Genomic DNA, 13,852 nt, shown 5'->3' on the forward strand with positions numbered 1-13,852 from the left:
GATGGGTTAAACAGAAAGAAGAGTCCCTCCCCAAAGCCTGTGCATGTCCTCACCCTGCCGCAGATGCTTTTTTGGGCAGGAACAATGAGGTCCCAAGCAAAGCAAGGCAGCTTGCTTGTAAATATTTCTGCTGGGACTTTTCAGTCCTTGCCATCACCTCGGTTTTGGTGCCTCCCTGGCTCAAGGTTCTCAGTAAATGCTATAGGCAACCCCTATAGCTCTTCACTGCCCACTGCTTTCCCTTGCAAGCTGTCCTTCTCCATGTGCAAGCCCCCCCAGCCCTGCCACTGCCATCGCCCCCGACTTGCTCATCACCCCGTGCGGGGGGGTCCCGGCGTGCCCGATGCCGGCTCGGGCACATACTCACTGGGTCTAGGGAAGCCAAGGCAGGGCAGCCTGCCAGCCCGTGTCCATCTGCGCTTCTCTGCAGTCCCTGTGGTTTCGCCTCCTTCCCTCGCCTGCAACACTCCAGTGGGCAGAAATAACCCAAAACACATACCACCTTCCGGGAAGCGATGCCAGGGGCTGAGCAGCCCTAGTGTCCCAAGCACAGCCCTCCCCTGGGGGATCCCACCAGTAGCACTAGAGGGTCTAGCCCGGCACAGTGCCAGGGCATGGTCCAACACGAGCTCCGGTGAGGAACATCTCCCGTTATCCGCCAAGATAATAAATTCTGCCTTAAGAGTTTCTCACCTGGCAACAGTCACCAAGGGAACCCAGACGGCTGCTGCAGGTCCCTGCTGGCACTGCCCGGGGGTCTCCACGGTGCTGACGGCTGCACCCCTGCCAGCCGGCTGTGCGGGAGGAAGGCCAGCCGCCCATGTGTAACCTGAGCATGGGCCCGGCAAATGCCCACTGATCCAGGCTTGGCCCTCATGCCGCCCCTCCGGAGTCGGGTGTGGGTTTCACCAAATTTGGGGCGGACTTTGAAGTTTTCCCAGCCACTGAGCCAGGTGTGTGTGCATCGGGCTGGGTGACCGCGAGCCGTCTCAGGCTCTGGGGGGTTTTGCAGTCCCCAGCACTGTTTTGGCTGGTGATTTTGGACCCCTGTGTTAAAAGCAACAGAGCCCCAAGTAATCAGAGACCTCCAGAAATCCACTGGTGCGGGAGGGAGACAAGCTCTTGCTGCCCGCCACATGGTGCTTCCCTATTTATAGCACCTGTGGTCGTGCCTTTTCCCATCCCCTGCCTGGCCATCCTCTGGCAGTGCCACCCCGAGGCACAGAGACAGGTGTGGATGCTTTCGGCAAGTCATTTCAGCCCTGGTAAGGCTAATTCTGCAAAAGGCTTCCCAGCCCCATGCTGCCTGCAAATGTGGCACTGCTGCTGGTCCCGACAGGCTGCTGGCATGGGCACAGGAGCAACCTGGAAAGGCCATCAGGCTGAGGCAGGGCTCTGTCCCTGGGCCAGGCTAAGGCAGCTGGGGTGCAGCCACTCCCCTGCCATCAGAGATGTGGGGGTGAACAGTCGCTTCAAATATTGTTGTATGTGGCTGTGATATCGGTACGGAAACTTCTTCCATCAATCATTAACCACGCGTGGCTCCCTGCCCGTGGCACGGTGCTGGCACAGCTCCCGTGTCCAGGGGTGGATGCCAAGCTTCCCAGCAGTGTGCAGGGCTGGAGCAAGGGGCCATGCCCAGCCTGGGCTTGCACCCCCAGAACCATCCCAGAGATGTGGGAGACCCGGCAGCATCCTCGGTATGGCTGGGGCTCAGCTGGTCGAGGTAGTGCTGCTGGCACTGGGTGGTTTAGTATGGACTGATGTGAGCCAGCAGGATCCCTGTTTGCTCCCTGGTATGGCTTTTTGTGGCTCTCATGCCCTCATCCCTCTGGACCCCATGCCCCCCACCCAAAGCTCCTGCAGCTCAGATACCCCCGTGCAGCCTCTTCTCCGCACACACAGTGGCAGAGTGCCAGGGAGGGCAGCCCCGGCTGTGGGAAGCAGCAGGAAACCTTAGGAGCAATATAAGAGCTTCGGGGTTGCAGATCAAGGAGTTGGGGCTTATTTTTCTCTGCTCCCTGCCCAGCTGTCCAAAGGCCCCCAGTACCTCCCTGCTCCCAGCCAGGCATGGGCTCGGGCTGGCTAGTATTTCTATTCTGAGAGGCGCAGGACCTGCTGCTGCTCAGTGGGTGCCTCGTTAGGGGATGAAGTACCAGCAGGGAGCAGTGATGTCCCCCAGCCCAGCACTGAGTGCACCCCTGGGCAAGCAGCAGAGCTGTGCACACCTCACAGGGGCTGCTTCTCACAGGGGCTGCAGGTAAACACCCGCACAGGAATTAGGCAGTGAGGAGCCAGGGACGCCATTTGTTAGAGGAGACACTAATTCAGCTGGAAGCCCCACGTGGGCTATCAGGCAATGTCCCCACCACAAGCCATTTAAGACAGTGATGGAGGTGTGAGGCTGCCCAGTGCCTCGCGGGTGCAGCCAGGTGGGTAATGCAGTGCTGTGCCACGCTGCCCCGTGCAGCAGGCAGCCCCACAGCACTCCATTTCCCAGCAGCCACCAGCCTGCGCCGACCCTCCAGGATTAAGGAGGCTGAGATGAGTAAGTAATTTAAATCCAGATTAGATTTAAGCAGCTGCTTCGCAAAGGGGATGTGAGCAGGGGCTGCGCGGCGGCGATGAGCGGATGAGAGCCTGAATGGTGCTCCTGCGATGCAAGAAGGGGCTGCCAGGGCAGGGTCTGACCCCGGGGTCCGTACTCATGAGGTATTGCCCAGGGGGCTGGCTTTTGTCCTCTGGCTTGGCTTGTGCGCACCAGGCTGGAGACAGCAGTGCTGGGCTGTGGGACGGGGCACCCCAGGGTGAGATGCTCCCACCATGGGGAGCAGCCACGGGCAGGACGATGAGGCGCAGAGACACACCAGGCTGCTCACTTCATAGGTACCGAAGAGAGGCCATCCATCCACGCAGGGCTGCTGAGCATGTTCCACCTCTTCTCCCACTGCTGGTCGTGGCTGCAGGCCATACAGGAGCCCATCAGGTAGGTCCCTATGCCTGCTCCTTGGGGATCCCCGGGGCGCACAACATTTACCTGCTCGTTTATCGGTGAGGGCACTAGTGCGGTAATGCTGCAAGAGCGGTGCTCGTTGCAGGGACCATCCCCAAACCACGGAGTAAGGCACACACGTGTCCTCACTACCCCTCCAGCAGGCAGGAGCTGGGCAGGGAGGGGAGCAGGGCAGGCTGGTGAGCGCATGCCAGGGACGCCACCAGTGGGATTCCCCCTGTGCAAAGTCAGCAGCTTCCCAGAAAAGCTGGGGAGGATGAACTGAAACACCTGCCATGTTTGCATGTGTCAGGAGACCCGGGTTAAGTCCCTGGGGATGGCACTGCACCAGGCTGGGCAGACACTGTGGGCAGTGAGGGGGTTTGTGGCCCTCTCCCATGAAGGAGGACATGTTGCTCTGATGCCGGAGGTGGAGCCGTGCCACCCATGCAGCCTGGGCTGTATATTTAAGGAAGAAAATGACACTGCGAATGACTACTGTGGCTTGTCAACCACAGGGAAAATGTTCTGCGCATGGTGCCAGTGGAGCATGTCACTGGAGACCAAATAGGACTGTTTAGCAAGAGGAAAAACCTCCTGAGTCCAGGCAGAAGCTCATAAAATATCCTTGTTACCTCTCCCCAGCCGTGTATGCCCATAACTCACTGATGCGGAAGGACACCAAGAACAATCATTAACTGTTTGCTTATTAGGAACAATCATTTTGGCCTCTGCATATCATTGCTTAATCCTATGTGATCTGAAAATAAATCATTGCCATGGGAAGTGCACTGAAGGCTCTGCAGTGCAGCTGCCCCACAGCGCGAGGGTGGCTCCAGGCACCCGTGCCTGCCCTTGCTCTCTCCCAGGAACCAGAGTGTCTCTGCCCTCGCCCCCAGCTCAGCCAGAGCCTTTGTCACCATCCTGCCCCTCTCCTGGCCAAAGCATGGCTGCTCTGCGCAAGGTCCCTTGCCTGGGACCTCTGGCGCCAGTAGTGGTCACTGATCCCCAGGGACCATGGCCTTTCTCTGGGATGCTCACCTGCTGTTGTCGCTCCCCAGAAAGGTGACCCTCCTTGTTGTGGGGCTGGACAACGCGGGGAAAACTTCCGTCATCATGGACATAGAGAGAGGTGAGGAGCAGGACGGCCCCGGAGCTGGCGTTGGCTGCAGGCAGCAGCTTTACAGTCCTTACCAACCAAGTACCTGAGCCTCGAAGGACGGAGATCCTTGAAATAGAGCTGCTGGGCTGGAGGAAGCGTGCGGGCTTGTGCTGTGCCCTGGGCAGCCCTGGGAGCGGGGATGTGGCTGGGGGAGGAGGAGGCACATGCTGCAGGGATGCTCCCGGGCTCGCTGCGCCAGCTCTCTGCCCTCTCCCTGCATGCAGCGCTGGCCGGTGAGATGCTGCCTGCGGTGCAGCCCAGCCAGACCCACCTGCGGCTGGACAGGTTTGAGGTGACGCTGGTGGACTTACCCGGGGGCCAGCGCTCCCGCAGCACCTGGCGCAGCCACTACAGCACGGCCCACGGGCTCCTCTTTGTCCTGGACTCCAGTGACCTGGCGCGGATGGAGGAGGCCCGCAAGGTCCTGAGCCGTGTCCTGAGCCATCCCGACATCTCTGGGAAGCCCATCTTACTGTAAGGCCGAATTCCTGGGATATGATCTGTATGGCTTGAGGTGGGAGCGGGAACCTGTGGCTGGGGTTGTGGGGAGTGTGGCGGGGATGTGGCGCCCAAAGCGCTGTCAGGGGGTGCTGGGACAATGGGACCCCAGTGGTGCTCGGGAGCTGGGAGCATCCCTGGAGAGGGGCCGGGGAGGGGGCTCCAGTACAGGCCGGGGCAATACTTTGCCAAACCGGGAGGAGGTATCCAGCCTCCCCCGCCGTCGTGCAGCAAGGCAGCTGGAGGACGGGGTGACAGGCTACCCCCACGCCCCAGGTTGGCCAACAAGCAAGACGCGGCGGCCGCCCTGCTGCCCTGCGAGCTGATCGAACGGCTCTCCCTGGAGCGGCTGGTCAACGAGCACCGCTCCCCCTGCCGCATCGTGAGTGCGGGGCTTCCCCGCTCCCCCCTGCGCTCCCCCGCGACCCGCCGGGGCTGACCCGCGTCCCCCCGCCCGCAGGAGCCCTGCTCCGCCAAGCGGGGTCCCGGCCCGGGCCCTCACCGAACCACCCTGCAGGGGCTGCGCTGGCTCCTCCGCGCCGCCCCCGCCGCCCCGCCGCCCGCCGCCGCGCCGCCGTCCGGCCCCGGCCCCAGGGCAGCCCGCAGGTGGGTGCGGAGCTCCCGCTGGGTCTCTCCCCGTGTCCCCGCGGCCCCCTCGCCCCCATCCCCCGCCGTGCTCTCGCCCCTCCAGGGCCCCGCCGCCCCCCGGGGGGGATGCCCGAGATGGCGCTGGGGAGATGGGGGAGCCCCGGCCGCTGCGGGCCGTTCGCCGCCCCCTCCCCATGGTGAGTGAGCACCCCTGGATGGGATGGGGTGGAAGGGGGGGCGGGTCGCCACCTTTCCTTCATCCCCCTTACCCTGCCCAGGAGGAGAGCACGAAGGGCCCCGGGAGGAGGAAGAGAAAGGTGAAGGCGAGGAAGAAGTGCTCGGGGCAGCCAAGCCCGACTGAGGAGCCGGAGGGACCGGGAGGAGGGGGCGACAGCCGAGCAGGGGCTGCCGGGGGGCTGCTGCCTCCCAACAGGGTTGGGCAGGAGGAGCCTGCTCCCACCGGGACAGCTACCCCCCACCCAGGTGAGAGGGGGCTGCAGGGAGCTGCTGGCACCAGGACCCCCAGAGACATCCTACAGTGTGGTCTGGGGACCCGGCAACGTGGCGGTGTGCCAGACCACTGGTCCCCACCTCCTCTGTTAGCTTTGCTTGCAGATCAGCTGAGTGGGGTCCTGGGAGTCTGACCGGGGAGGAGGAGAGACATCCCTGAGCGTCTTCACAGGGGTTAACGCACGGAGGTAGTGGAGGACTGCAGATCTGCCAGCAGCAGTCCTCTCGGCTGGTTGGGTGACAAATGCATCCTTGCCCAGGTGTGGTGCCTGAAATTTTGTGTTCCTCCATCTAGTGCAGGGTGTGAAGAAGAAAAAGAAGAAAAAAATTAAGAATAAAATCAGGTCACAGGAACCTGCCGTGGAGCAGCAGTGTGAGGAGGTCTCGGGCACTTTCGGTTGGTATTTTCCAGAACAGATTTTTCTGAAAAGCATCGGGGGTTCTGGCCCGCTGGCAGCAGGGAATGAGCTGTGCAGGAGCCCTTGCCGATGTGGTGCCTGGTGCAGGGGCACAGTGCGGGCATAAGCAAGCAATGCTGCAGGGCAAGGCGGGGCTGTTGGGGAGGCAGATGCTGCTGCTTCTGCCTTCGGGTGGGATGTGGGGGGGCCATGCGAGTGCACTGTGCTGGAGCCTTGGTTGTCCTTGCAGCCCTCACTCAGCTGGACCCCAGAGCTAAGCCCCTGTGTTAGTGCCTGACCGCTTGCTTTCCTCCCCAGACTTGTACCGCCGGGTGATGCTGGCTTTGAAGATGAGGCAGGAGCAGAGGAAGCAGCAGTCTGCCATCGTCCCCTGAGCAGGAAGGCACATCCCAGGGGATGCCAGACTGCAGTGGCGGTGGGACCCACGCTCGTGCAGGGCTCCTGGGGTGCTTGGCCAGGGCGGGCTGTACTGTGCAATGGGTCCTGGGGAAAGAACAGCATCGTTGTCCTCTATGTGGCTTGAAAACCAGGGATCTGCAGGAATGAGCCAAAAGTCCCTTTGAAAGACTTCTCTCTGGCAACCGGGCTGCAAATCCATCTGGAAAGGGAACAGCCAGCTACTTGCCGACCCTGTGTTAGTATTCTGTGGAAGACTTGGACTGAACCCGACTGAGTCTGTGGGAGAGAGGAAGATCAGAGCAAATATCCCTGGGGAAAGGCCTGTCTCTTGAATTGACCTATGCCCAGGCAATGCTGTCTTCACAGGTCACAGGCTGACTCGGCCCCTCATTCAGTCCCTGGCTTCTGCCTGGTCAAGTCTAACTTTCTGCTGGTGAAGGAGGGAGGGCAGTCACGGATGGTCTGTGGAAGAGCTTCACCTGGTCCCCAGCCACATCTGACAGGGCTGTCAGGAGCCCCCGCGCAAGCTGGAGGAGGGTGATGCCTGTGTTGTCTGTTGCATCCTTGCAGCCCGCCAGCAGAGGCTTAGTTCAATGGCAGCTGGTGATGGAGGCTCCTTCCCTAAGACTGGTCCTCCTGATCCTGCCATCCTCCCAGGAGGGGTGGTGGTGACCTGCATGTGATGCAAAATCCTCCCATGTCACTGACAGCCTGGCACGCTCCAGCCCCAGGCAGTCCCTGATCTGTGCTCAGCTCTGAGACGGGAGAACGAGCAGCATCCACATCCCAACACAACCTCTCTGCTACACACACCGTGTCTGGCAAAGCCGCGCTGTCATGGGGACGGGGCCATGCCAGAGGGCTCGTGCTGCCTGGCTGTCTGGGTGCATCTGCAGGCAAACCAGCTGCCAGCCCTGGAAACACTTTACATGAAGTCAGGAGTGCAGCAGTTTTCCCTTCACGGCTGCAACAGCATTAGGACTTGAACTGTGCACAGCAGCAAAGCGTGAGTCATCTCTGCTCCCATGATTGCTGATTAACAGGCAACGTCTTTGTGGTCCAGGGGACTAAAGCCCCTCCCTCAGGAGGGCTGAAAAAGGAAAAGAAGATAAACTCTGGCCACTTTGCCTTGCCAGCCTGCTGTAAAGTTCTAAATCTGCCAGATTCGACAGGGATTCATTGTAAATAAATTGTAAATAAAAAGAGCACAAATTAATACTGTCCTGTAAATACAGAACTTCTAGTAAACCCTTGTCTCTCTCTGGTGGATATTCCTGTGGTGCTGGTGCTGTGGGCGATGTGGGAGGGCAAAGCAGTGTCCAGTGCGTGCAGTGGAGCCCCTTCTCCTGAGGTGGGTTGGGGCCATGCGTGCCCCCACGGGGACCAGTCTCGGCTGCCAGCCAGGCTCCTTCCGCCAGGGCCACAGATGGCTGCGGGGATATTAAAAGCTTCTCTCCACCTAACGAACGTTGGGCAGGTGATCCTATCTAACGGCTGCTTCTCTCACACCCATCGGGTCTGGGAGGAGGCCAAGCCCTCCCAGCACCCCAAGCCAACCCATGGCTGGGCTGGGGCTGGGCCTGGCTCACCGCGGCTCTGAAATCATATGGGGAGCGGGAGCTGAGTGGGTTTGGGAGTGTCAGACGGGGCCAGCCGGCAGCCAGCTCCCTCTGGTGCTCCCTGCGGCTCCTGGCGGTGCAGCTCCCTGACATAGGCACCGGCAGCCACGCGGGGACAGTGTGCCCTGCGTGACACCCAAAGCCAGAGATGGCCAGTGGGACAAGACCAAAGGCAGAACTGGCCCGGCTGGTGCTGCTGGGCAGCTGAATGAAACTTTCCCTGGGAGCCAGCTGTAAGAAACAGGTTAGGTTGCTCTAAAACACTTTCCCCTGACATAATGATCCCAAATGAGTGGTGCAGACAGGCAATCCAAATATATTTCAAAATCAAACCCTGTTATCCTGGTGTTTCCATGGCTGTAGAGCAGCTAATCCCTACTACAACCAGGAGACAATCCTGGTCTGCACCAACCAGGAATATAACTTTTTATCTTCTTTGGAAGGTGAGCAGCAACAGCTCTATGTTAAAAATGGTGTATCTTAAATGCAGAAACATCTCAGAAATGAGATCTTGAGATCTATGTGATCAAAGGTAAACTGAAATATGTTAATTAATGGCTACCCTGTGCCACAGGCTGGGCTGGGCTGCTCCTGCCATGCGTGAAAAGTAGCAGATATAGCAGGGGGTGCATGCTTGGGGCACAGACAGTGGGCAGGGCTCCTTTTTCCATCATACAGTCCAATAGCTGAATAACCAGCAAGGGAGGAGGTTTCTGGGGGGTATGATCTTCAGTGGCACTGCCTGCTGACAGTGGCAGAGGTGCCATGTTGCCCAGGCTGGTCCCAGCATGTCTTATCTGCTGGCTGGTGTTCTGAGGCCAGGTGTGGTGCCCAGCAGCAGTGCTTGCCTTGAGGAGACATCCCCAAAAATGAGGTGGTGGTGAGTGGCACACTCCCACGAATCTTGGGTTTGTTGGAAAACAACGGAGCTCCAAATGTGCCAAGAAGCACGAAGCGATGCAACAGCAGCTGCCCCAGGGAGACCCATCTTCTACATCTTCTACTTCTCCTTCTTCTGCTTTTTCTAATTCTACTTCTGTCTACTGATGCAGAAAGTAAATGGTATCAAAAGCATTTTCTGCAGGGAGGATGAGAGCCAGCTGGGTGATACCACCATGCTTTGCATTTAAACATTTTTATATTCTCTAGCCCATCCTCTTTTCAGGTTTCCAGAGGAGCTGTCTCAGGAGGGTCGGGTTAGGCAAAACCTGGTTCCTGCTTCCACGAGCGTTTTTATGGTTCCTCAACCTGGGCTGCGGCTGCGTTTGTTGCAAACTAGTGACACAGATGCATGTGGGAGTTTTGCGTGTCTGCAGCCCACTTCCCCTCGACAATGCTCACTTGGGGAACCTGCAGCTTCCGGCACGGCCATCAGCAGCTCTCTCCATGGCATGTGTCCTTCTGAGCCTGAAGGATGGATGGAGGGAGGCTGTGCTTGTCTGAGCTTTGCAAAAGTTGATGATGGTTTGTATGGTGCTAGGAAGGGATGAAGAGATGTTTCAGCGAGTGCCTGTGGGCATACACCTACACTGGGGCATGGCTGGTCCCACCTCCTCATACCAACATTGATTTGCACAATCAGATTTTCTCCTGATTCCTGTTATCTCTATCAAAATTTAACTGTGTGGGCTGAAATTTGGAGGGTAGGAGAGAGACTATTGCTCTTTTGAGAAGCGGGGTGGGAAGAGCATTCCTTGGTCAGTGTGAAAAAAGCTGCTGAGCCCTCCCATCTGCAGCACATCACCAAGGTTTCCGGGAAGCGGGAAGACCCGCCTGGCCTGGCAGACAGGACCATGTGGAGAGGCTGCCGGCCCCTCTGGCTGCACCCACGGCCCTGCTGTGCTTTCTCCCACTTCTTTATGCTTTGTTTTCTGCCTGCTGGCTGGGCTTAGCCAGCAATTGCACTTTATTTTTTCACAGAATCACAGACTGGTGGAGGTTGGAAGGGACCTCTGGAGATCATCTTGTCCAACCACCTGCTTGAGCAGGCACACCCAGAGCAGGGGCACAGGGCCGCGTCCAGAATGGGTTTGAATGTCTCCAGGGAAGGGACCCCACAGCCTCCCTGGGCAGCCTGTGCCCCTGCTCTGGCACTCGCACAGGGAAGGGTTTTTTTCTCATGTTTAAGTGGAACCTCCCATGTTCCAACTTGTGCCGATTTCCCTTTGTCCTGTCCTTGGGCACTATTGAAAAGAATCCACTCCCATTGTCCTGACACCCACCCTTCAGATATTTATAAGCATTGATGAGATCCCCCTTCAGACTTCTTCAGGCTGAACAAACCCAGGTCTCTCAGCCTTTCCTCATAAGGCAGATGCTCCAGTCCCCTGATCACCTTGGTAGCTCTGCGCTAGACTTGCTTGAGCAGTTCCCTGTCCTTCTTAAACTGGGCAGCCCAGAACTGGACACAGCACTCCAGATGTGGCCTCACTGGGGCAGAGCAGAGGGGGAGGATAACCTCCCTCGCCCTGGCGGCCACACTCCTTTGAATGCACCCCAGGGCACCGTTGGCCTTCTTGGCCCCAAGGGCCCGGTGCTGGCTCAGGGTCACCTCGCTGCCCCCCAGCACTGCCAGGGCCTCTCAGCAGAGCCGCTCTCCAGCAGGTCCCCCCCAGCCTGTGCTGGTGCGGGGGGTTGTTCCTCCCCAGGGGCAGGACCTCACACTTGCTCTTGTTGAATCCCATGAGATTCCCCTGGGCCCAGCTCTCCCGCCTGTCCAGCTCTCGCTGGATGGCAGCACAGCCTGCTGGTGTATCAGCCGCTCCTCCCAGCTTGGTGGCATCAGCAAACTTGATTATTTTTAATCCCTCCTTGCTCTTCTCTACCCCCAGGAAAGGATGGGGAAAGTGATGTTGACTTTGAGAGCTCCTCTGAGAGCCCTTGACTTGTCTTACAAGTGTGGACAGGGCAGGAGGTCTCCCCACAGCAAGCTGGCATTAAGACACACAGGTATCTCTCCTGCTGTACATCCACTTTTGAATTTTACTAATAAAAACACAATTGTGTATTTTTTCCTCTATATGAGCCATTCCAGGGGAGTGTGAACTATTGTGGGTCTCAACATCATTTCCAGCTTTCAGGTGCAGAGATCCTTTGGGAGTCATCCTTCCTCACGCCTGCAGTGAGGATGCCCCATGCTCCAAGGGGCAGGATGGGAAACGTGAGCCCTGTCCCAGGGTACTCCACATATCAAGGAGCCACAGAGTGGTACAACCCAAGAGCAGCCAGGCCTGAGAAGGGAAACAGCTCAATAAGGAGACAGATTTGTGATTGTGTGAGTAACATGATGGTTCTTGGTCCACTCCTTCACTAACCCCAAATCACAGAAGAAGGAGTCAGGAAGTAGTTTTTGAGAAAGCATCTCAGACATTGGAATTTGAAGACTAATTTAGGGCTGTAAAGGCAATTAAGTGCAAGTGCTAATGGATGTTTTGCAAAGGCAAATGCAATGGGTCACATCTTGCAGGGTGCCTGCAGGTGCTCCTCATTCCCCGCCAGCCCCCCCTGTAAATCCCATCATGTGTTGTAGGGCATATAGAAAGCCAGGGTGAGCCTAGGGTTTTCTGGGGAGAGAGCCTGAGGTTTGGGACAGTGGAGGTCTTTTACATACAGCTCTCCCCTCTCTGCTCTGAATGAAAGGTAAGAAAAAATAATAAAAAATTTCTCACCCCATAGCCATGGAGGCTGGTGGGGAAATGAGCAGTCTCTGTGCTCTGACTTTGCCATTGCTTAGGACAGGGCTGGAGGTATTGCAAATGTGCTGCTCAGGCAGTGCTGAGGTGTGGGGCTGTTGCTCAGGTTACACTGTTGCTGAAAGCTGGCTGCAGCATGTATATACTTGAATAAATACGTCTGAGTAAGGTTAGTGGATTGTAATCCTTGGAATGCGTGTTTGTGTTGATAAAGACCTAGAGTGGATGGTTATTTGAGCTTGTGAGGTTGACTGTTACGTATGCTTTCTCATGCCTGCAGCTCCTGCCCTCTGACTCAGGTGGGCTGGCTGTGAGCATGCCCTTGTGGCAGTTTCCCTGCTCAGTGAGAAAAAGGAAGTGTTGGGAAATACTTTTCTTTTTCTCTGGGTAAGCTCACTAGGGCACAACCTATTTCCTTGATATCATTCAAAATAATGAAATTGAAGAATGCCAGCGTGATATTGGGCAGCTTTCTTCCCCCTCCAGCTCTCAGAGGCTGCATACATTGAATAATGAATAACCATGCCCAGGGTTTCTTTCTGGTTTTTGTTATCAGTTGTAGATCCTCTGTTGTATCAAATTAAAAATGAGAGCTGGAGTGTTTGCTGTCATTTATTCTGCAGAATTGTTAGAAAAAACAAGGCTTAATTAGGTGAGAGTAACTCCCCAAGCTTCTCTTGATTGTTATGAAAGAGGCTATTAAGACTTTGCAGGGAAAGACAAGATAACGAGGACTAGAAATTAAGAAAATATGAGAACTTTCCCTTTCTAGATTAAATGAGCCTTGTTGGAGACACTGCTGGCAGGAGGAGGAAGGATATAATCAAATTTATTTAATGGATGTATTTGTCTCAGGGCACAAGGGAATGTGCTGGAATCTGAGGTATATAGATTTGTCACATCATGTACCAAATATACTTGCCTTTTCCCCTCCCCTTGTGTAAAAAGCTTGTTTTTAAAAAGGGAAATTGTGTTAACTAAAATTGGTAGTGTGTCTCTTTCATAAATTATCACTCTGTCAGTCACTGCATATTTGAATAAGTTATTTCAGACTATAAGGCAAAAGTGCCTCTTGAGAAAGACTATCAGTGTATTAATTAGAAGGGCTTTTGCTAAAGAATATCACATGATATGGGATCAAGAGCCAATTTATTAACCAAAAGTTTTAATTCTAAGTTCTTCTGCAGCAATCAGAGCTCAGGCCTTGTCTGTGAGAGAACTTTCACCTTACTAAACTGCATTTATATTTCAGTGCAGCTGGGTTTAGCAAGACTCTAGTGCAAATCCCTGACCTGTGATGTAAATCATCTTGCTACCCAAGCTGTGCTCCGCATTAGACTGTACAACCCACCCTCCATGCGTAGCGCAGCTGTAGGAAGAGGTTTTGCGGGTGATTTTGTAGGTCTTTTGTTGTTTGATTATTTTTTTTTTTTGCCCAGGCTTGTGTTCATTGGTTGCAAGGTACAACTGCTGCACAGGCTTGCAGCTACCAGCATCTGAATGCTGTGCCTTGCTCCAGCAAAGAAAGCTGCTAGTGGAGTGACAAATTGATTTGAAATGGACTTGGGGTTGGAAAAAAAGGATGTGCAAATCCCCTTGCTCAGTGGATACTGCAGTGTGGATGCTGCTGCTGAGTCAACTCAGTAGTGCTTAGAGTAGGCTCTGAACTATTGCCTTTTCCTTCTGTTTTCCAGGAAGGCTGGAAAAAGCCCAGAGCTATCCCTGGGAGGTCCCTGCTGCAGGCTGTGACCTGCCAGAGGAAGTCAAGTCCAAAGCAGATGTTTTTTACACAGGCTAGAAGGCAGGACTTTGGAAACTGGTGCTGCATGATGCTCTCCACTGGGGCTTGTCAGGCCTTGCTGTTCCAGGTGGGTATGGGATGTGCAGGCTCCGAGAGAAGTACTGAGGCATGCCTTCACGCAAACCCCTCTGCAGACAGAGTTATTGGCTTCCTTCCCTCGTGGGTGTTTTGC

General features: G+C 56.1%; 1 protein-coding gene across 1 annotated transcript; it reads left to right on the forward strand.

The window, feature by feature from the left end:
- Positions 1-3,831: 3,831 nt before the first annotated feature.
- Positions 3,832-5,154, forward strand: ARL13A (ARF like GTPase 13A). The gene is made up of 2 exons (XM_075106485.1): positions 3,832-4,628; positions 4,929-5,154. The coding sequence occupies exons 1-2, from the start codon at positions 4,294-4,296 to the stop codon at positions 5,089-5,091; spliced, it is 498 nt and encodes a 165-aa protein (XP_074962586.1). The 5' UTR covers positions 3,832-4,293; the 3' UTR covers positions 5,092-5,154.
- Positions 5,155-13,852: the final 8,698 nt, after the last annotated feature.

This window comes from Phalacrocorax aristotelis, chromosome 11 (genome assembly GCF_949628215.1).
Source record: "Phalacrocorax aristotelis chromosome 11, bGulAri2.1, whole genome shotgun sequence".
NCBI lineage: Eukaryota > Metazoa > Chordata > Aves > Suliformes > Phalacrocoracidae > Phalacrocorax > Phalacrocorax aristotelis.